We start from the raw sequence: 24416 nt of genomic DNA, 5'->3' as shown, positions 1-24416 counted from the left end.
ATGCACACTTGATGAAAAGGTAGGCCAGGCCGGGCGAGCTGGCGCCCGACCGGTGCGCCTCTTGGAGGATTAATTTCAGCGATTTTACTTAGTTTCTAATTAGGATATTTAGAGGCTTTGTATAAATACGTTTTTATTTGTTTTGACACAATTATCTCTTCTCTTAGCTTTTCTCTCTCTACTTAGTCTGTAGTTTAAACTTCACTCTTGTTTCTCTCTCTTTAACTTTGTTCTTTAATTCAATTCATAATTTCCGTTAACTTTGATAACGATTTCTTCTCTATTATTTTCAGTAATTTAATTTCTTTAATTCATCATGTCTTGTTTATTTGCTTTGATTAGTTTAGATTTAATTACGTGTGAGTAGTTTTCTTTCTAGGGTTTGTGGGGATCCATGAATAATATGAAGGGGTAATTTATTATTGTTGATTGTCAATGCTTGATTCATTTCCTATTGATTGATTTAATGCTATGCAATTAGATTAGGCCTGGATTAATTGTATGAGTTTAGCAATATTGATTTGAGATTCGACAGATGAGAATTGATGTTTAGGCTTAGTTTCAATAGGCAGGTTAATTTATAAATGGTTAAGTCAAGATTCGACAGATACGATTTAATACCGGTAGATTAATTATGTGATTATAATACGTAGCGAAATCCCTTTGTGATCTGATTAGTTGATGTATTGATGATTGATTATTGTGTTTTACCCTGGGATATTATTTATTGGTGAACCTATACCCTAGGATTTTATTGATTTCTCCCTACTTTCATCTCCCTTAGTTTAATTTATCATATCTATAATTTAGTTACTTAATAATTTGGATTGTTTAATTTAATTAGGAATAAATTAATTAGTTTCCCTATAGTTCGACCCTTCTTCCCTATCTGCATAGTTAGTGGACTTAGGAATTATTTTTTACTAGGTGATATGACTTTATCCTGTCAAAATTTGGTGTCGTTGCCAGGGAAACGGTTTTATTTTTATTTCTGATTGTTTTTGTAGTCTAGATTATTCCCTATAGTCTTAGAGAACACAAGTTCTTTGAGACAAATTTCTCATATTTGTTTGTTTAGTTCTGTGTTTATGCCCAGGGGTTCTAGATCAGGTTACATTCCATTCGATCCTGAAATCGAACGATCTTTTCATAGGCAGAAGAATCTTTTCAGACATGTACGAGCTACTTCCGAGGGTAATACACCTTTGGAACCCCCATCTGATTCTAGCGATTCAGAAGTTTCTTTAGAATCAGAATCGGAGATGGCGAATCCACCACCACCTCCACCTCGCAAGCTCAGCGATTATTCGCAGCCGTCCCTGACAGATTTTTCACATCTTACTCTTACTCCAGCTCTTGACGGGGTGCAATTCGAGATCAAACCCCGGTTTGTCACAATGATTGAAAGAAAGCAATTCAGTGGAGCTAAGGGTGAAGACCCTAATCATCATATTGCAGATTTCTGTCAGTATTGCAATATCATTAGGTAAGCTGGGGTCACGCAAGACCAAATTAGGGAGATTCTTTTTCCCTTTTCTTTATGTGGAAAAGCTAAAACTGTGGTTTAATGGTTTGAATAGAACTACACTTGGTATTACTGACTGGGAATCTCTTGCTTTAAATTTTTTATAATAAATATTATTCTGTAAAAAGAACAGCTTTACTGAGGAGTGCAATTCAAAACTTTGCCCAAGAGCCAGATGAAACTCTATATGAGGCTTGGGAAAGGTTCAAGGATGTGCAAAGAGAATGCCCCCACCATAATTTAGCACAATGGGAGTTGATTCAAGCTTTTTGTAATGGGCTTGGAAACACATCTAGAACAATTCTAGATTCTGCAACTAGTGGGAGGTTTATGAATCTTAATGTTGATAATGCAAGTCAAGTTATCAAAGATATGTCAATCCATAATTCCCAATATGGGAATCCTAGAGGGTTTGCTAACAAAGGAAAACATAATGTTGATTCCGTATCCTTTGTACAGGCTCAATTAACATCTATTTGCCATTTTTTAGATAATCTTAGTACTGTTATTCCTAATTCTGTAGCTAATGTTTCTACAGTCAATAATACTAATGAAGTTTTTTTGTGAAAATTGTGGAATTGTAGGACATTGGGAGCAAAATTGTAGGAGTTCCATGGAGCAAGTTAATGTCTTTCAAACCTACAGGCAAAATAACCCATACTCCAACACTTATAATCCTGGCCTCCAGAACCATCCATATCTTTCCTGTCGGAGTACCAATTTACAAAATCCTTCACCTCCACAACAACCTCAACAACAACCACCACCATAGCAAAAATATTACCATCCTAACTCTGGCCAAAAATCCCAATCACAACCCTCCTCATCTTCTGACCCTACTTTGTCAGAAATTAGAGCAATGCTATTAAGTATGCAAAAGCACATGGAGATCGAGTAGGGATGCACAAATTGATTCGATTCTAGCTCATAATAAAATTATGGATGATTAAATTGCGCAGATTTCATCTACCCTACAAACCCGTCAGTAGGAAGCCTTACCATCGCAATCAATCCACCCTACGGATCATGCTAATGCAATTACTCTAAGGAGTGGTTCCCACTATCATGGGCCTCCTATGCCCAAGGATGATGAACCTATTGCTAATCCTGATTCCCTTGTACCAAGTGTTAATGTTACTAACCCTGCAGGGCTACAAGAGAAAACTAATCCTTCTAATGTTTCTTTGCAGGGTAAATCTCTGGACAAGGGTGGAGATGTGCAGGGCCCAGTCATCAAACTTCCATTCCTAAATAGACATTTGAAGAGTAAGTTTGATAAGCAATTTGGTAAGTTCTTGGAGGTAGTGAAAAATTTGCAAGTAACAGTTCCTTTCACTGATTTAATCACTCAGGTTCCTGCATATGCTAAATTTATGAAATATATTTTGACTAGGAAATGGGCCTTTGATGAGATAGAAACTGTAGCTTTTACAGAGGAGTGTAGTGCTATATTGCAAAATAAATCCCCTCCTAAATTAAAGGATCCTGGTAGTTTTTCTATCCCTTGTCATATTGGTAATGTCTTCATAGATAAAGCATTATTTGATTTGGGTGCTAGCATTAGTGTTATGCCATCGTCTATGTGTTCTAAACTTAATATGGGTGATTTGAAAGAAACTAACATTACTTTACAAATGAAAGACCGTTTTGTTAAATACCCCTTAGGTATTTTAGAGGATGTTCCTGTCAAAGTTGGTAAATTTTTTATCCCTGTAGATTTTGTTATTTTAGACATGGCTGAGGATACATAAATTCTCATTATATTAGGTAGGCCTTTTCTCCACACTGCAGGAGCCATAATTGATGTAAAAAATGGTAAACTAACCCTTTCTGTTGGAGATGATAATATCACTTTTAATTTAGGGAAGGTTTTGAAAGGACCTATGCCAGAGGAAAACTATTGTTTAATTGATGTGATTGATATAATGGATGATATATTTGAAGAAAGCTTACCACAGGTACCTGCAAGAGATCCCTTGGAGGAAATTCTTTGTGGCGAATTAAATGCAGGTAATTCGAGTATTTGGAGTACAGAGGTGGACGCCATAGAAAATGCTCTCGCAATTGAAGAATTTGATCCTATAGAGAGCAAGAAGGTAGTGAAATTAGTTCAGGAATCAAAACCTGCAGAGGTTAAGAAACCTGAACTAAAACCTCTCCCTTGTCATTTAAAATATGTTTTTCTTGATGAGCAAGAATTATACCCTGTGATCATTAGTACTGCACTTGATGACCCACAAACTTCCCAACTTCTAGAGGTTTTTCGAACCCACAAAAGGGCAATAGGGTACAGTATTGATGATCTCAAGGGTATTAGCCCTGATTTTTGTATGCACAGGATACATCTAGAGGACAACTACAAGCCATGTATTCAACCCCAGAGGAGGTTGAATCCTAATATGCAGGAAGTAGTTAAGAAAGAGGTTATGAAATTACTTGATGCATGTATTATGTATCCTATTTCTGACTCAAAGTGGGTAAGTCCTGTTCAGGTGGTTCCTAAAAAGGGTGGGATGACTGTGATTAAAAATGATAAAAATGAATTGATTCCCACTAGAACTGTTACAGGGTGGCGTATGTGCATAGATTATCGTAGATTAAATATCGCCACTAAAAAAGATCACTTCCTTCTCCCCTTTATTGATCAAATGCTTGAGAGGTTAGCTAATCAAAAGTTCTTTTCCTATTTAGATGGGTATTCGGGATTTTTTCAAATTCCAATTCACCCTGAAGATCAGGAAAAAAACTACATTTACATGTCCTTATGGTACTTTTGCATATCGCAGAATGCCCTTTGGTTTATATAATGCCCCCGCTACCTTTTAACGTTGCATGATGAGTATTTTTTCTAATTTCATAGAGTCTATCATGGAAGTCTTTATGAATGATTTTAGTGTGTATGGGTCTTCATTTGATGCATGCCTTGTAAATCTCGCTAAAATTTTGAAAAGATGTGAAGAATGCAACTTAATTTTAAATTAGGAGAAGTGTCACTTTATGGTAACAGAGGGAGTAGTTCTTGGTCATATTGTATCTGATAAGGGTATACAGGTAGATAAGTGTAGACACCCAAATGTGTCTCCCCAAAACCAAACCCAGTGATGTCATTTGATTATCGAACGAAGTAAAAGGGTCTAGTGATGTGGATGCTTTTATTAAAATATCTCTCTTTCTGTTTTCAAAAATGTTTCTTCTTTCACTCTATATATGAAAATAGCCAGTCCAATTTGGTTCGGTCCATGATAAGGGTCCAATAATAGTGTAGTTGGATGGGGCTTGAAAAGACCTTTCCAACGATATATTATAAGCCCAATTTCGATGAATAATGAGGAAGTTATGGCCAAAATACTAAACTCGGCCCAAACCGGATTTTACCTACGACCCAATGATCATGTGGAGGGTCCAAAGGTTTAATCCTATTCCTAAACTGATCTAATATATATATATATATATATATATATATATATATATATATAAAGGGGAGTTTTTCCCAGAGATTTTAGAGAGCCACATAGGATTTTGTTATTTAAAAAAAAAGTAGAGCGCCACATATTTATGTGTGCCACGTAGGATGTGCCACGTAGGATGAAATAAAAACAATAAAATGAAAAATTAAAATTATCATACTAATCTAATGATTTATCTAAGTATTTCAAATAAAATATGTTAACCCTTTAAAAATTTATTAATTCTATCCTACCATTATCTTTCTACGGTTCAAAAAACTATACAAAAAAAAATGAAAAATTAAAATTATCATACTAATCTAATGATTTATCTAATTATTTCAAATAAAATATGTTAATCCTTTTAACAAGTTTCACAGACTTTCAAAAAAGTGATATTAAAAAAAAAAACATAATTACAAAAAATCATAATATATGATTATTGTTATCCCAAATATCAAAAATCACGTAAAAAATGTAATATGTATAAAAACAAAAAATAAATAAAAAAAAATTATTCATATAGATAATAACTAAAAAAATGATAAAATTTTAAATTAACAAGATAAATTACCATGGCATATTCATGTGATTGGCGTCGTTAATAAAAACAACATTGATATGGATAACAATTAAAAAGGATTTTATAAAGAATGATAAGATTTATGTAGAGAAGATATGATGTATTGTATTTCCTTATAAATAGGCCTTAATTTAATTCACAATACACAGAAAAATATTAATTGTTTCTTTTCATAGTCGGAGATCCCAAGATTCATGGCTACACAAAGTGAAATTTATAATACCTTCGAGGATGCAATGGTAAACAAAGATACAACTAAGGTTGGAGATGGAAAAAAAATTAATCTTATCACCGTCATTGATCGGAGGCACAAGAAATATGTACCAGAATTACAAAGAAACGATATACTCTACACACTACATATTTAGGGCTGAAAAAGGGAATAGGATAATCCTGTCAGCGTCATTCACAGGAGACACAAGATACATAAATCAAAACTACAAAAAAAGAATAGAGTACTCTGCATAGATGTGTAGAAGAGAGAATTCTATTTGAAGCACACATTGGTGTTTTTTTTTTTTTGTTAATATAATAATAATAATAATAATAATAATAATAATCATAAATGTCAAAACAAATCTAAAATAATATTAAAAATAAAGTCGTGCAACGCACGGGCTTCACACCTAGTTAGGATTTATTAGAAGCTTCTATAAGTTTCTAAAAGATCTTAATCGTCCTTTTTTGAAAAGATAAGATCAAAGAATTTGAAATTGAATAAAAACTTTCTTTTTTTAAGTCCTAATTCTATTCGAATTTAAAGATGTTAAAAGACAGTCAAATATTATTTTTGTGCCTCATAATTTTTATCCAGATCTTATATGTTTGGATAGATCTTGAAATTATCTTTCCAATGATATGTTATAATATTAATTCCGAGCTATAACGAAAAAGATATGAAAGGAATACGAAACTCTATCCAAAACTGACACCCTTCAACTATTTCGGCCATATCTTTTTATCTACAAAATATTTTAATTTGATTCTAACTGTGTTAAAAAGTAGGCTTCAAGAGCTTTCCAACGACATATTATATGACTTATTTAAACTTCTGGATCAAAAGATATGATAAAAACAAAATCCGTAAAAAACTATCCCAGCGCCAAACGACAGGCCTGTCGCTTGGCGCTAATATCTGTCGCCTGGCGCTGCTTCTGTAGTCTGGCGCTAAATCCTATCATTGGCGACAGGAGGTATTTTATTCCGAATATGAATTGATTTGATCCCGGACCATTTTTCTATAAATAGGGGTCGTATCTCCCCGTTTTTAATCATTCACAACCATTATCTCTCTCTATTCTCTCTCTAAAAGCTAGAAGCTTTCTCTCTCTCTATTCTTTTTCTAAACCTTCCCTCTTACAAAATTCCTCATACATTATTTCTAGACACAACTAGCCAAGTTCGAAGTTGCCTTCGCCCTAGACGTGAAAGGTTTAATATTTCTAAGGGTTTGGTCCCAAATCCCTATTTCAATTATTTAAATTAATTGTTTGATTTATTATTTTCCTTGAAGTTACTAACGTGTGTATTTTGTTATTAGAAAGAGTATGAGGCATCGAAGTAAGTACTTTAATTGTTTTATTGATCTTTTGATATAGAAATCATGCTTAAATTATTTTGTTGATTCCTAGTATCATGTTAGGATGTTATATTGCTTCCTAGTATCATGTTTAGGGTAATAACTAAAATTTCTAATATCATGTATATTATTATGATGCTTCCTATTTCTTTCCTAATATCATGTTAGTGTCATGTTAGGGCTAATTGATTTTTATTGTTTAGTGACATTCTAGGGTTTGTTATTAATCTTGTTAACATCATGCCTAGGATCTTGCTAATATTATTATGCTTTGAGATTGAGAATATTATTATTATGATGATGATTGTTATTATGTTGCTTGATATTATATTTATTATTATTATTGTTATTGCTTGATCACGCCTTTTATGCATTTTAAAGGAAATTTGTACTTGTAATCATGCTTAATCAGATAATTAATAATCTTGTTTAGGTTAATATGATTATAATTCAAGTGATTGCCAATAATAGCTTTGTTGTAATATTCAACCAACATAGATTAAACAGGTTTAGGGTTAGCCTAATAATTGTATGTTAGTCAGAAAGCGCACATGAATACGAGAAGAATAAAGCAGAGGCCTATTTTTAGGGCAAGTTCAATCTCTTTTAGATTGGATTTGTACCTTCATCCCCGAACTTCCAGTCATGGTTCTAGACCTATTGGAGTTAACGATCTCCTGGATCGTTAAGGGATGTAACCTTCACCCTGTGAACGGTTTACAAGTTCCTAAAACTTGTTGGTGACTCTTTTACTCTAGCTTCCTTCCCTTTGGACACCACCATTCTTAAGTGCATGATCACAGTGGGGCTCAAGTGTGGGATGCTTGAAATATTCCCTACAATAAGGCTAAGATTTCTGTGATTGAGCAATTGCCTCCTCCAGTTAATGTTAAGGGGGTTAGAAGTTTCTTAGGTCATGCGGGGTTTTATCGTCGTTTTATCAAAGATTTTTCTAAAATTTGCTAAACCACTAAATCAGCTTTTACTCAAGGATTCCCCATTTGATTTTACTAACGAGTGTCTTGAGGCTTTTAACAAGATTAAGCAGGATTTGATATCGGCACCCATCATATGTGCACCCGATTGGAATCTTCCTTTCAAGATTATGTGTGATGCAAGTGATTTTTCATTAGGAGCTGTGCTAGGACAAAGAAAGAACAAAGTTTTGCATGCTATTTATTATGCAAGTAAAACTTTGGATGAAGCCTAAGTCAACTATGCCACTACGGAGAAGGAGTTTCTTGCTGTGATTTATGCTTTAGAAAAATTTAGATCATATCTATTTGGTTCTAAAGTTATTGTCTTTACTGACCATGCAGCTTTGAAGTACTTGATAGCCAAGGCGGAATCAAAGCCTAGGCTCCTACGTTGGGTTCTCTTGCTCCAAGACTTTGATGTGGAGATTAAGGAAAAGAAAGGTACAAAGAACGTTGTGGCAAACCACTTGTCACGTATCAGATATGATGAGGGTAAGGATTCTCTTCCTATAAATGATTCTTTCCCTGATGACCACTTGTATGCAGTTGTAGAGCAACACCCTTGGTATGCTGATTATGCTAATTATTTGGTGGGTGGTACTCTACCTCTTGACTTGTCCTACCAACAGAAAAAGAAGTTCCTTTATGATGTTAAACATTATTTTTGGGATGATCTTTTTTTGTTTCGTGAGTGTGCAGATGGATTATTTCGCAGGTGTGTTCCCGAATGGGAAGTCCACGACATTCTCACTAGTTGCCACAACTCACCTTATGGAGGACATCATGGTCCCACCAAAACGATGGCCAAAATTAATGAGTCGGGTTTTTATTGGCCCACTATGTTTAAGGATGCTAACACTTTGTGCAGGCTTGTGACTCTTGCCAGAGGACTGGCAACATCTCACGGCGGCATGAGATGCCTCAAACTGGAATATTGGAAGTTGAAATTTTTGATGTTTGGGGTGTTGATTACATGGGACCGTTTCCTTCATCAAGAGGGAATCGTTATATACTTGTCGCCGTTGATTATGTATCTAAGTGGATTAAAGCCATTGCCACTCCTACCAATGATGCAAGGTGGTCCATAGGCTTTTCAAGAAAACCATCTTTCCAAGATTTGGAGTGCCTAGAGCTATAATCAGTGATGGAAGAGCTCACTTTCATGAGCGAAAGTTAGATACCCTCCTCAAAAAGTATGTTGTATACCATAGGACAGGTTTAGCCTACCATCCCCAAACGAGTGGCCAAGTTGAAGTTTCTAATCGTGAGATCAAGGCCATTCTAGAGAAGGTGGTGGAAAAATCAAGGAATGAAAGATTGGAGGGATAAGTTGGATGACACCCTTTGGGCTTACAGAACTGCATTTAAGACCCCGATTGGTACTACTCCTTATAGACTTGTGTATGGTAAAGCATGTCACCTCCCGGTGGAATTGGAGTATAAGGCATATTGGGCTATTAAGGAGCTCAATTTGGATGCTAAGCTAGCGAGAGAAAAGAGGCTTCTTCAACTAAATCACCTACATGAGTTTAGGTTGACGGCCTATGATAGTGCACGTATCTACAAGGAGAAGACCAATAGATGGCACGACAAGATGATCCTTCCGAGAGAGTTCAAAGAGGGTGAAAAGGTTTTGTTGTTCAACTTTAGGCTTAAACTTTTCCCAGGAAAGTTAAAGTCAAGGTGGTTGGGTCCTTTCACTGTTAAAAGGGCAAATAAGTTTGGTTATATGGAATTGATCGATGAACATGGTAGTGAGTTCAAGGTAAATGGTCAAAGACTTAAGATATACCCTGAAGGGGCAACGATTGGTGCGGTTGAATTACTTCACCTAATCGATCCCAGTTCATCTTGAGTGACATGTGATAAGAGGGTCGTGCGGGACCTAGATAAACCAGCGCTTTGCGGGAGGCAACCCGTATTTTCTTGCTTTTTAGTTTAGTTTTCTTTCTTTATTTTTCTTGTGAGAGGAGGGAATTTAATGAGTTTTATGAGTTTTTGTACAAATTTGGAGGAAAAGAGTTAGCCAAATTTGGAGAAAAGAAAAGAAAAATCGGACTCCTAGTGCTGTAGCGTGCCCGACCAGGCAATGCTCCGCCCGACCGGGCACGAGAAGAGAGTTCTAAAAAGAAGAAATCCGCCCGACCGGGCGCGAGAAGAAGTTTGAAAAATTGAAAAATTTCGCCCGACCGAGCGAGACGGAGCCCGACCGGGCGCGAGACTTAACGAGTACAGACTTTTTTTCTGCCTGATCAGACGCGAAAGCTGAAGAAAATCGAAGGTTTTTTTCGCCCGATCGGGCGCGAGAGCGGGTAATAATATCACATTAGATCGCCCGATCGAGTGAGAAGCCGCCCGACCGGGCGCGACACTAGTCAACCGATTCCCACCTCTTTTTTTCCGTCTTCTTTCTTCTTCCTTCTTCTTTCTTTCCTCCTTATTCTCTTTCCTCCATTCTTTCTCTCTCTGAAACCTTAATTTCCTCTACCTTCTCTCTAAGATCTTCCCCTCATTTCTCACCCAATACCAAAATTTTTACATATTCCTTCTCCTCTCTTCATCCTCTACATTTCTACACCAATTTTGTTCAAATTCAAACAAAATTTTTCCAAACCCTTACTCAAAAATGGCGTCAAAGAGGTCAAGAACACAAGGGGGGCGTGGTTCAAGCTCAAGTCAAGGCTATGATCCAGAATTGCAACTTGATTAATGGCCGAGCATCCGAATCACAACGGAAATGACTCATCAAGCTCTATGAGCGCGAGGTAATCCCTTCTCGGTGGTTACACCGACCTACTCTTGAGTCTTTAGGATTGTATGATCATGTTAGACGATTCATGAATGATATAGGAATGAGAAAATTTGTTGATATGCATTTATCCTACTTATCGTGAACTAACATGTGAATTCCTATCTTCTTTGAATGTTGTTAATAGTAAAAATGGTCCTAATTTATACTTTAGGTTAAACACTAGAAACATTAGTTTAACTTATATCGAATTTTGCAAATTGTTTGATTTGGAATCTGAACACCCCCACCATTGGCATGAACAGTATAAAATGGAAGATATTTATCGTGTTTTAACTGGTTTACCGAGCCCAAACTCCCAACATGCAAGTGCCCGACCTATTCACCATCCTGTCCCTAAAATCTGGCAAAGATTTTCGGGCGCTTGTTTTCTAGGTAGGTATGAACCGCATAATGCTCAAACTAATGAACTAGCTATAATTGGTCACTATGTGTTTGGGTTTGGTAAACGGAATATAGGTAGGTATATAATCAACCATTTGAGTCGACATACCACCGGTAGTACCACCACTAGGACCCCTATTCGATTAGGAGGCCTTATTACTAGGATAGCGGTTAAAAAGTCGGGTTTAGTGAGACTAGGGCTGAGGGTTTCACTAACTGTGGGGGGGGGGGATACTTTCATGACCACTAGGTATTTGGAGAGTCTGGATTGGATAGAATTAGATTGTCAGCAAATCCCCCATTGGTGTGTTAGGCCAAGAATGGAGCCTTCTTTGCGTGTCTTTCCCCTCCCTAACCCTGAGTTGACCGTTTTTCCCCTTGGGCAAGAGTCTTTCACCTATGATATCTTAGTTGCCCATGCCCAGGGGCGAGCACTTCCACCACCCCAGCCTGAGCCCATGGAGGTGCCATCACCACCCCATATGCCTACACCTCCCCCTAGGCAAGATCCCGAGACCGTTTGGGATTTACAGAGTATAGGACAGGCCATAGGCCGTATTGAAGGGTCTTATGGGGAGCTTAGGAAGATGGTTGGTTCCATAGACCAACGGTTGGGGTACATTAAGAGAAACTAGGGGAGAGCTTTATTTCCCATGTTTGATGACTGTGCTTGTCGGGGTGCTATCCCCGACGATGCTCTCTACCCCGATTGGTTTCAGGCACCACCTCAGGCATACGTCAATCCCACCTCCAATGGCATTTACACGGATTATTCAGCCTTTCATGGATATGGCCAAGACATTCCATTTGGAGGGCCTCCTGGGGGGACTTATAACCCTAACTATTTTGGTGGTAGTTCTTCTGGTGGTGCAGGTGTTAGCGGCGGAGGATTTGGCTCCATGGATGAGGATGCGGAGGATTAGTCGTACTGGGCTAGTTCCTGAGCCAATGAGGACATTGTCTAATCTTGGTTTGGGGGAGATTTTTGGATGTTGATGTCTTTCTTCTTCTCTTTCTTTTGTTTTTTGGTGTGTTTTAGTATAGATTTATTGCTTCCTAGTATAGTTTTTATCGCTTTGAAAATGAAAAAAATACAAAAATACGTTCCAATGAATTGTAAATCATGCTTCCCTGTGGCCATACTTAAAAGTTATTTTAGTTCTTGGTATATGATGATGAACATTGTGGATAGGTTAGCCATGATTTGATATTTGATTGCTTCGATGCCCTAACATGCGTCAATTTTGTCCAACTGCTTGTGAATATAGTGCTTAACTAGTTGATTTGGTGAGGAATGTGTTTTAGTTCCTGTTATGTCATTGAATTTGAGTATTGGTTTGCAACTTTGAGTAATGCTTTTATGGCTCATTATGATGCACATTGAGGAGGACGAAAGCATTTGTTCTTTAGGTGGCCTTCAGAGAAAATTAGATACATTTGTTCCCTTCTTGCTACCCATGTTGTTGCCATGACTTTTTGTTGTTTATTGACCACATTACAAGCCGGTTTAGCCCCATTGGTTACTAGTCCCAAACTTGGCTTGGGGGAGCTATTAGTGAGTGAGGTAAGGGAGTTTGTAGTGTGCATATTATTTGCACAATATGGGTGGGTGTTGAGAAGTTGTTTTGTTCTTGGTTGTGGTTTATTTTTGATGATTTTGAAAGATGAATTTCTTGGAAAATAAAGCATGATAGTAAAATAAAAAGAAGTTCAAGAAAAAAAAAAGTGAAAAAAAAAATAAGTGAACTTCGAAAAAAAAAAAAGAGCAAAAAGAGAAAAATTGTTGAATGTTCAAATGTTCTAAGAGAAGGTTGATCAAAAGAAAAAAAATGATGATGAGTTTCAATGAAAAAAAATCAAGTTTGAAAGTTAAAGTTTGTTTATTCACTCAAGTTCTACATTATTATATTTTTATGAATGAAATTGTAAGTGTTGAAAATATTGTTTTATATTGGATTGGTTGTTTGGTGAATGAAATTGTGGATTTGAGTTGAGTTGGAGATGATTTGGTCATTATTTATTTTTGACCTTAGGTTTTATTAGGATTTGGCTCCCTTTAAGAGTTGTTTTTCTCTTACATTTTCCCAAATATTTCTTACCCTTTACCCTAGCCTTACATTACAAGCTTTAAAGACCTTCCGACCTTTGTGCATTGAGTTGTGTGAATGTGAAATTAGTTGTTTGGCAATGCAAAGGATGATTTGACATATTTCGAGTCGACTATTTAGGTTGAGTGCATGTCTTTTAAACACACGAGTATTGTGAGTTGGGAGGGCATTGTTCACATATAAAGGGGTTGGGATGGAGAGCGATCGAGTACATCTTTTACTCGCCACATAAATGAGAGTTGAGTGTGTGAGCACTAGTCTTGAATTCTATATGCTCTTGTGGTTTGCTCTACTTGACAATTTTTAGGGAGGATGAGTAATTGGATGGATGAGATTGGTTGATGTTGAAGCATGTTTGTTAGATTTGCCTTGAATTGGTTGTTCTTGATTTTGATTATTTGGGGTGAGACATGTTTTATTATTCATTGATGAGCTCTTTGCTTAGGGACAAACAAAGGTTTAGCTTGGGGGAGTTTGATATGTCTATTTTATATAGTGATTCACCCCCGTCCCTTGGTCGTAATTAGTAGTGTTTTTTGCTCTTTAGAGCCACTTTTATTACTAATTTGTGTTTTCTAGTGTTTTCGTAGTTTTGGTTGAGTTTTGTAGGAAATTGCACACTTGGAGCATTTTTCCCGCGATTATTTGGAGCAACTATGAGCATTGGAAAAGCACGACCATCTTTCGTAGCCCAAGGCCGGTTAGAGTCATCAATCGAGGCATTGGACCAAGTGATTAAATTCCCAAGGAGGAAATTTAGTTTGGGCCGAAATTAATAGCCCAAACAAGAAGTCCAAGTTGCTCCAAGTGGCCTCGCTCGGGTCAAGCACCTCGCCCTGAGGCGCACCCGACCGGGCCGGGCGGAAGAGGAAGAAGGGCATGCTTCGCCCTGTCTCGCGTCCGGTCGGGCGCGAGAGATGCACACTTGATGAAAAGGCAGGCCCGACCGGGCGAGCTGGCGCCAGACCGGTGCGCCTCTTGGAGGATTAATTCCAGCGATTTTACTTAGTTTTTAATTAGGATATTTAGAGGCTTTGTATAAATACGTTTTTAGTTGTTTTGACACAATTATCTCTTCTCTTAGCTTTTCTCTCTCTACTTAGTCTCTAGTTTAAACTTCACTCTTGTTTCTCTCTCTTTAACTTTGTTCTTTAATTCAATTCATAATTTCGTTAACTTTGATAACGATTTCTTCTCTATTATTTTCAGAAATTTAATTTCTTTAATTCATCATGTCTTGTTTATTTGCTTTGATTAGTTTAGATTTAATTACGTGTGAGTAGTTTTCTTTCTAGGGTTTGTGGGGATCCATGAATAATATGAAGGGGTAATTTATTATTGTTGATTGTCAATGCTTGATTAATTTCCTATTGATTGATTTAATGCTATGCAATTAGATTAGGCCTGGTTTATTGTATGAGTTTAGCAATATTGATTTGAGATTCGACAGATGAGAATTGATGTTTAGGCTTAGTTTCAATAGGCAGGTTAATTTATAAATGGTTAAGTCAAGATTCGACAGATACGATTTAATACCGGTAGATTAATTATGTGATTGTAATACGTAGCGAAAGCCCTTTATGATCTGATTAGTTGATGCATTGATGATTGATTATTGTGTTTTACCCCGGGATATTATTTATTGGTGAACCTATACCCTAGGATTTTATTATTGATTTCTCCCTACTTTCATCTCCCTTACTTTAATTTATCATATCTATAATTTAGTTACTTAATAATTTGGATTGTTTAATTTAATTAGGAATAAATTAATTCGTTTCCCTATAGTTCGACCCTTCTTCCCTATCTGCATAGTTAGTGGACTTAGGAATTATTTTTGACTAGGTGATATGACTTTATCCTGTCAATATGTGAATAAAACATTTAATTTAAATTTTAAAACATATGGATAACACTTTAGAACATAAAAAGTGTTCTCAAATGTTCTTACATAGAGAAGGTGATCTCACTAGAGCGTTCCCTAAGGATTCGGTAAGAACATAGAGAAGGTATTCTCGAACTTTTTTGCTTATATTCTAATTTTTTTTGCTTATGTTCTAAACTTTTTCTTCTTATGTTCTAAACTTTTTTTGCTTATATTCTAAATTTTCTTTCTATGTTCTAAACTTTTTTGCTTATGTTCTAAAGTTTTTTTCCTTATGTTCTAAATTATTATTTTTTAGGAAATTCTCACTGATAATCACTAACTAATTTTTTTTCTCAATGGTAAAGGGTGCAACTTTTAATTATCTGTGGTAATCAAACATTAATCTGATTAATCAAATGGTAACTTGTGTTTAAGTATTGGTTAAGTGTTTAACCATGGTTTAGGTCCTGAGATGCGAAAAGACAAATTTGCCCCCATTTATTTTACTCTAACCAACTGTGTCTAATCAATTTATGGGCATAACACTGATCGATCATCTTCTTCATTTGCAAGAGAAAATCTGGAGAGGAATTTGCGAAGAACATCAAACTAAATAATACAAGGGATTTAGAAATTCTGGGTTTTTGTTTAATTCCTAGGGTAAAAACCAACAAATTGGGGTTTTTTGGGGGGATTATTTGGGGTTTTTTGGGTAGAATATTCGTGGGTTTGCTGGGTGGATTATGGCAAAATTACACGCGTGGGATTGAAAGATCAAATTTTTAGCAAGTATCTGAAGAAAATTACAACATCAGACTTGAGTTGAAGCCAGGTATGTATAATTTTTTGCAATTTATATTAGTATGCTATGCTCTATTTTCGTGTGTTAGGGTATGATTCTTATAGTGTTTGTTGCTGTGTTTTGTTTGGTTGTGCGTTTGTTGCAGAATGGGTGATGTTGTAGTGTTACAATTTCAATATAATGGTATAGATGTTTCTGTAAAAGTTGAGGACAATGATAAGGTGAATTTAATAGACCTAATAGTTGAGTATTGGGAGAAGGCTAAGGAAAAAAATGTAGAAACACCCAAACACCCCACTTTTAAATATGTGTATAAAATGAAGCATGTTTCTCTGGAATGTGATGCTGATTTGATGAAGATGTTTGCTAACCTACCTGATAAGAAAGAGATATATGTATGGGTAGGGGATGGCCTTAAGGATACTAAAGTTGTGTCTGCTGCTAGGCCACTTGTTTTAGGTAAATCAATCATGGACATTGATAAACAAGTAGTTAATGAAATAGGAAGTCCTAGTGCTAAGATACCTAAACTGAACCCTAAAAAAAGACAGAACACTTTGAATGAAGCTGAGGTTATTTCTGAAGAGGAATTTGAGAGGCATGTTGCTAGTTTGAAAACATCAGAGTTTATACCCAAACCCATAGTTGAAGCTTATATACCTGAGGGCACTAATATTAAAGATACTTGGGATGATATTTTGAGGGATGGACCTATAAGAGGAAGAGGGTGAGGTAGGGGGAGAGGGAGAAGGAGAGGAAGGGGTACTAGGAGAGGTAGGGGAATTGGGAGAGGGAGAGGAAGTGGCAGGGGTAGGGGTAATGCACTTGAAGATTGGTTTAATATCTCACCAACACCATGGCAAGTTGATCAACACATATAATTTGAACCTCAGCCAGACCATGAACCTGAGACAGAACATGAACCCCAGCCACAAATCAGTCTCCAACAAACACAATCCCAGCCTTGTACCCAATCTATGATTGCACCCTTAGCAAACACTGGATAGTTTGGTGGAGAGCAGAATTCTTAATCATCTAAGTCTTCTAGGGCAACAACCATTTTTAGGAGAAAACTTCCTAGGACTACTGCAAAGAGGAAGGGAATTGTGATAAGTACTAGTGCATCTAGTGGTGATAGTGATGTGAACACTATGAGTGTAGTTGGGAGTAGAAGAAGGAGTAGTTCTGGTAGTTTGGGTGCTGGTAGTAATAGGAATGAGAATCAGAGCCTGTCTTTATATGATGAAGAATATGATGGAGGATATGAACCAAATGATGGTGATGAGGGGTCAGAGTGTTGACACTGAAGAAGACATACCTCAAGAGGAGTATGGTGCAATGGTTGAGGACACTTTTGATCTATTTGATGAGCCTGCTTTTGAGTGTGAGAAGGATGAGGACAATTACTTTAGTAAGCTTTACAACAATGGAGAAGTGTATCAGGATATGGGTTTTTGGAGAATTGAGTTAAAACTATGGCAGCTATTCATAGACAAACAACATCTTAGGGATGTTGTAAGGGACTACTGTATTCAATGTGGCTTTTCATTGGTAGTGGACTATGCAAACAACCTGAGATACACAGTTAGATGTTCTGATGCACACTGTCAGTGGAGATTGCATGCTGCTGTTCTGCCAGATGGAACCACTTGGGCTATTAAAGGCATTCAGAACTCTGAACACACCTGCCAAGGATTGGAGTCTAGGAACAGCATGGTTAATGTGAGGTGGGCTAAAAGGTTCTTGATGGAAGACATTAGAGCAAACAATGACATACCTGCTAAGTCATTGAATGAACTGCTATGGAAAAGGTTTAGCATAGAAATGGCTCAGTCAACACTGTACAGAGTGAGAGCTAAGGCCTTAGAAGAAATCCATGAAGGGCATGATGTGTCTTACAAGCTGCTGCCATTGTACTGTGATGTCATTAAAGCTTTGAACCCCAATTCCTTAGCAAACTGTGCTTGGAATCCTGCAACCCATCCAGAAAGCCCATTAGCATTTAAGAGCATTTTCATATCTTTTAAAGTTGTATTGGATGGGCTATTTGCTGGTTGTAGAAGCATAATTGGGGTAGATGGGACGCACCTTAAAGGGAACTATGGTGGAGTGCTTCTGGCAGCTGTTGCTTTAGATGCAAATAATGAACTTTTTCCAGTTGCCTGGGCAATAGTTGAAGCTGAAAACACTGGTACCTGGAAATTTTTCATATGGCATTTGAAGAATGCATTGAAGGATAGTGGAAGAGGAGATGAATGGTGTATCATCTCATATAGGCAAAAGGTAGACTCTGTTCCCTTCTCTTTGTATTTCATAGTTTTACTAAAGGATGTCTTGCTGACAACACTTTGATGGTCTGTATGCAATGCAGGGTATACAAGCTGCACTAACTGATTTGTGGCCAAAATTTGGAAGAAGGTACTGCTGCAAACATCTTGTTAAGAACTTCAAGGGAGAGTTTCCAGGCTTACTTATGTTCTCACTCTTTTGGAAGGATGTTGGAGCTTACAACCCTTTTACTTTTAAAAAGGTAATGGAAGCTCCGAAGAAGGCTAATCCATTAGCATTAGAATGGTTGGCAAAAGTGGGACCCCAGTCAACATGGTCTAAACATGCTTTTAACCCAAATATAAAGTGTGATGTGAACAAGTCAAATTTTGTTGAAAGCTTTAATGCTACTTTGGAAATTAACAGATGCAGACCTGTTCTCACTTTACTTGAAGGTAGCTTGTTATAAATAGCTTATGTTGTATATGAATTACCATACTTAGGAAATAACATTGACCATCTTAACCTGTTATTGCAGGGATCAGAAGACTGACTATGGTTAGACTGGCCACTAGAAGGGAGCAGTGTGAGAGTTGGAATGATGATATTTGTCCAAATATCATCAAAAGACTACAAGTGCTTAGTCATGAGTCAAGGACTTGTAGATGTTTAAAGGCTAGAGCTGGAGAATATGAAGTGCTAGATGGTAAATCTGTGTTGCCTGTGAACTTAAATGACAAGACTTGTGCCTGCAATGTGTGGCAGCTATCTGGTTTGCCATGTAAGCATGTAATGAGAGCTATTATACATGCACATGAAGATCCTAAGAAGCTTGTGAGTGAATGGTACTCCTTGAGAAGGTACAAGATGATTTAAGCCAACACCATCAAATCCATCCCAGATGTTGAGCAATGGCTTGCAAGAAATAGAAGAAGGGAGGAAGGTGAACAGGCTAAGGGAAAGAGGTCCAAGACTGTTAAGTACAGCAAGTGCCATAATTATGGGCATAACTCTCAAACATGCCAAGGTGGTCTTACTGGGAAAGAGAAGGCATCTATGGCAGCAAATGCAGGGCAGCAGAACAAGAAACATGCCCCAAAATCAAAGCCAAAGGGGTTGTCTTTGTCCCAGCCTGAGCCAACAACAACTGCTGCACTGACAAAGGGGTTGCCCCTGTCCCAGCCTGATCCAACAACAACTGCTCCAACATCCCAGCCTGTAAGAAGATCACCAAGAACAAAGAAGGGTGTCTCTGTGTAGGGAATATTTCAAGACATCCCACACTTGAACCCTACTGTGATCATACACTTAAGCATGGTGGCGTCCAAAGGGAAGGAAGCTAGAGCAAAAGAGTCGCCAACAAGTTTTAGGAACTTGTAAACCGTTCACAAGGTGAAGATTACATCCCTTAACAATCCAGGAGATCGTCAACTCCAAAAGGTCTTGAACCAAATAGGGTTCGGGGATGAAGGTACAAATCCAACCTAAAAGAGATTGAACCTGCCCTAAATAGGCCTCTACTTCATTCTTCTCGTATTCATGTGCGCTTTTTGACTAACATGCAATCAACAGATTAACCCTAAACCTGTTTATCTATGTTGGTTGAACTTAATGCACAAATAAAACTATTATTGGTGATCACTTGAATTATAATCATATTAGCCCTAAACAACATTATTAATTATCTTATTAAGCGTGATTACAAGTACAAATTCCCTTTAATCCTGCATAAAAGGCGTGATCAAGCAATAACAATAATCATCAAGCAACATAATAATCATAATAATCATAACAATTATAATCATGTTAATAATAAAGCTTAAATATAATAGCAAGATCCTAGGCATGATACTAACAAGATTAATAACAAATCCTAGCATGTCACTAAGCAATAAAGATCAAAGCTTTAGCCCTAACATGATATTGATATGATATTAGAAAGCATAGGAAGCACCCTAAACATGATACTAGAAAGCAATAAAGACATCCTAACATGATACTAGGAATTAAACAAATTTAAACATGCTTTCCACAAGAATAGAGCAATAAGATTGCGTACTTTGATGCCTCGTACCTCTTTCTAATAACAAATACACGCTTTAGTAACTTCAAGGAAAATAATAAAATCAAAGAATTAAATTAAATAAATTGAAATAAAGAGATTTGGGACCAAACCCTCAGAAATTATAACCTTTCACGTCTAGGGCGAAGGCAACTTCGAATTTGGCTAGGTGTGTCTAGTGCTAATGTATGAGGAATTGTGTTTGAGGGAAGGTTTAGAAAAAGAATAGAGAGAGAAAACTTCTAGCTTTAGAGAGAGAAAGATGATTGTTGTAGATGATTGAAAAAAGGAGAGATATGACCTCTATTTATAGGAAAAAAGAGAGTCGAAGAATAAGAAAAGAATCCGAATTCGAATCGAAATAAAACTCGTCGGTCAGCAGTTTTTGCGAATTTTGTTTTTATCATATCTTTTGATCCAGAAGTCCAAATAAGTCATATAATATGTCTTTGGAAAGCTCTTGAAGTCTACTTTCTAACCCAATTAGAATCAGATTAAAATTTTTATAGATAAAAGGATATGGCCGAAATAGTGGAACAGTGTCAGTTTTGGATAGAGTTTCGTACTTCATTCATATCTTTTTCGTTATAGCTCGGAATTAATATTATAATATATGATTGGAAAGATAATTTCAAGATCTATCTAACCATATAAGATTTGGATAAAAATTATGAGGCACGAAAATAATATATGACTGTCTTTGAACATCTTTAAATTCGAATAGAATTAGGACTTAAAAAAGGAAAGTTTTTATTCAATTTAAAAATCTTTGATTTTATCTTTTCAAAAAAGGATAATTAAGATCTTTTAGAAACTCATAGAAGCTTCTAATTAATCCTAACTAGTTTAGGAATAGGATTAAACCTTTGGACCCTCCACATGATCATTGGGCCGTAGGTAAAATCCGGTTTGGGCCCAGTTTAGTATTTTGGCCATAACTCCCTCATTATTCATCGGAATTGGGCTTATAATATATCGTTGGAAAGGTCTTTTCAAGCCCCATCCAACTACACTATTATTGGACCCATATCACGGACCAAACTAAACTAGACTGCACGTTTTCATAAAACAAGGTGAGAAAAGAAATATTTTCAAAAACAGAAAGAAGAGATATTTTAATAAAAACATCCTCATCACTAGAATTTTCACACTTTCGCTTCGTTCGATAATCAAATGACATGAAAGGTATTCATCACTGGGTTTGGTTTTGGGGAGACACATTTGGGTGTCTACACTCTGCCTCTCAGTGTGTTTAGTTAACTTAGTTACATGGCAACAGATTTTTTTGGACAGATGTTAGTAGACACATCTTTGACAGTAGTTAGTGGACATGGCAGCAAGTTATAAGGTTGCTTAACTTGCTTTGATATGATTTTGTACACAATTTGATGATTGGTTGCAATTAACTTATGTAAGCTTCACATTTGCAATTCTATTACATTGGATGCAATCAACTCATATTAACTTATGTAAGCTTCACATTTTGCAATTCAATTATATAATGTTGTATTGGATGCAAAGAAATTCATAAATTTAGAAGCTACTATTTTATTCATAATGGCACAAAAGCCTTTCACAGTACATCCTTTAACCAAAGCATAACAAAAGGGAATGCATACATTAACCATGGCATAACTAAAAGGGAAGGGAATGCATACATTACTACTTAGAAACAACAAACAACAACACAAAATACAATATCAGCGCCATTTTCACAACAATTTTCATGAAATTGGCCAAATCCTCTACTTTTGTCTTCAAAGAATCAGATGAACCTCCTTCAACCTCGAATTCATCCCCTGCCCTGACTACATCTTCTTCCTTCACCCACGCAAAATAATTGCAACCCCTACACTTGAAGAACAGCCTTCGTGGGTTTTTCATGGTTTCGGATACTTTCACCACAACAATTTTTGGGGGAGAACAGTTGCAAGTCACGACCTTTACCCACTCAAGCTTGTCGTCCATGGTGATAGCCTTCTTTGACACAGATGTTGAACCCGATTTTGCCATAATCCCTAATCTGGAGAAGGAAGAACCCTAGAAAATTGAGAAAGTGAATAATCAAGGAAGAATTGGGGGTTTTATAAATGGGTAAGGGAAATCAGAACAAAAAAATTGGAGGGAAATAATTTTAAGGGTAAATTAGTCAAATCATTGTTTTTTAACCATGATTTATGATTTAATGATTTTTTTAAACACAAGTTACCATTTGATTAATCAGATTAATGTTTGATTACCACAGATAATTAAAAGTTACACCCTTTACCATTGAGAAAAAAAATTAGTTAGTGATCACCAGTGAGAATTTCCCTTATTTTTTTCTATGTTCTAAAATTTTCTTTTGCTTATGTTTCAAACTTTTTTGCATTATGTTCTAAATTTTTTCCTTATGTTCTAAATTATTATTTTTTATATGTTCTAATTTTTTTTATTTTTTATTTTTTATTTTTTATTTTATTTATTTTATTTTTTCCTTATGTTCTAAACTTTTTCTCCTTATGTTCTAAATTATTATTTTTTCTATGTTCTAAATTTTTTTTGCTTATGTTTAAATTTTTTTTTCTATGTTCTAAACTTTTTTTTCTATATTCTAAACTTTTTTGCTTATGTTCTAAATTTTTCCTACTTATGTTCAAAAAAATTTCTTATGTTTTACTTTTTCTATTTATAAGCTACCCTTATCACTATTTTGTCAAACACTCACATTTTATGTCAAGTAGTGGTTTGACTTGTTCACTAAAAGCTATTTATAAGCTAGCGCCGAAGACGCCCTTATTAAGCAAAAAAAAAAAAAAAAAAAAAAAAAGAAAAAAACCTTATAAGATGAAGCAAAACAATCATACTACCTATAATCAAACACATATGTAGCAAAAAAAAAAAAATCATTCAAAATAAAAATGTAGCCAAAAAAAAAAATATTGGAAAACAAAAAAAAAAACTGATTAAATGACAACACACAAAAAACCAAACACATGTTTGGCAAAAATAATTGCAAATAATCGGAAAGTGAAAACTGATTGAAATGATTGCAAACTAAGCATAAATATTCCAAAAAAAATCAAATTATTCCAAAAAAATCCCGATCTAATTGATAAGCTTACAAGATATAGAATTAATAAAATACAAAGGAAAGCAAATTCGATAATAAAATTGATAAAGCTACAGTGAAATCTGGAAAAAATTTATGATATCGTCATCGTGTAATTCGATTTTGAATCATCGAAGGAAAATTCTAAAAAAAATTTATGAAGATAATCAATAATTATCGTGTAATGTATCATGAATTTGCACAAATAATTCAATCATAAAATTGATAAACTTGTAGTGATTTCTGGAAAAATTTGACGAAGGTACATAACGAAAAATCTGGAAAATATTGATCTGATGAAGATAATCAATGATAATCAACGAAAATTTCAGAAAAAATTAATGAAGATAATCAACGATATCCTGTATATCGTGTAATATATCATGAATTTCACAAATATAATGTAGAATTTGATGAAACTGGTGATTTTGGGTAAAATTAGAGCTGAAAATGATGAGAGAAGAGAGAAAGAGTGTTTTCAGGAGAGACAGAGAGAGTGTGTGATGCGAGATTACGGGAAAGACCGAAAGATAAGAACAAAGGAATATAGACTACATAAATTACTAAAATGCCATTACTATCATATTCATTTTGTGCGGTCAGATTTACACTAAGTCTACGGTTGAGATTGGTTCTTATATAAGTTTGAGTTCTTATATAGATGAGGGTTTTTATATGAGGTTTATATAGTTAATAAAACCAGCAGTATATTTTACTTTATTTTAATATAATATTTTTATATACAAACAATTATCCGAGGATGTCCAGGCCAAAAAAACTAGTTAACTCATTAAGTAATCTCGGTTTACATGGAAAAATCAATCCTTCAATCCCTCTACATTATATACGTGTGCTCAGCTCACAATTCACAAAAGGTCAAAAAATTGGTAATTTGGTAGGAAGAAGAACAAAAGA

At 35.8% G+C, this 24416-nt stretch overlaps 1 protein-coding gene and 1 non-coding gene across 2 annotated transcripts; one reads left to right on the top strand and one right to left on the bottom strand.

Moving 5' to 3' along the window:
- Positions 1 to 1660: 1660 nt before the first annotated feature.
- LOC145580480 (small nucleolar RNA R71) lies at positions 1661 to 1767 on the bottom strand. The gene has a single exon (XR_014099511.1). It is a non-coding gene; the product is annotated as a small nucleolar RNA R71 (small nucleolar RNA).
- A 15651-nt stretch (positions 1768 to 17418) lies between these two features.
- On the top strand, positions 17419 to 19608 carry LOC145577799 (uncharacterized). The gene is made up of 4 exons (XM_081635238.1): positions 17419 to 18363; positions 18452 to 18803; positions 18887 to 19129; positions 19250 to 19608. Exons 1-4 carry the CDS (start codon positions 17419 to 17421, stop codon positions 19606 to 19608), a joined length of 1899 nt encoding a protein of 632 aa, XP_081491364.1.
- The last annotated feature ends 4808 nt before the right edge of the window (positions 19609 to 24416 follow it).

This window comes from Chenopodium album, chromosome 14 (assembly GCF_948465745.1).
Source record: "Chenopodium album chromosome 14, dcCheAlbu1.1, whole genome shotgun sequence".
In the NCBI taxonomy this organism is placed as follows: Eukaryota; Viridiplantae; Streptophyta; class Magnoliopsida; order Caryophyllales; family Amaranthaceae; genus Chenopodium; species Chenopodium album.
This window is presented reverse-complemented; position numbering and strand designations above follow the sequence as displayed.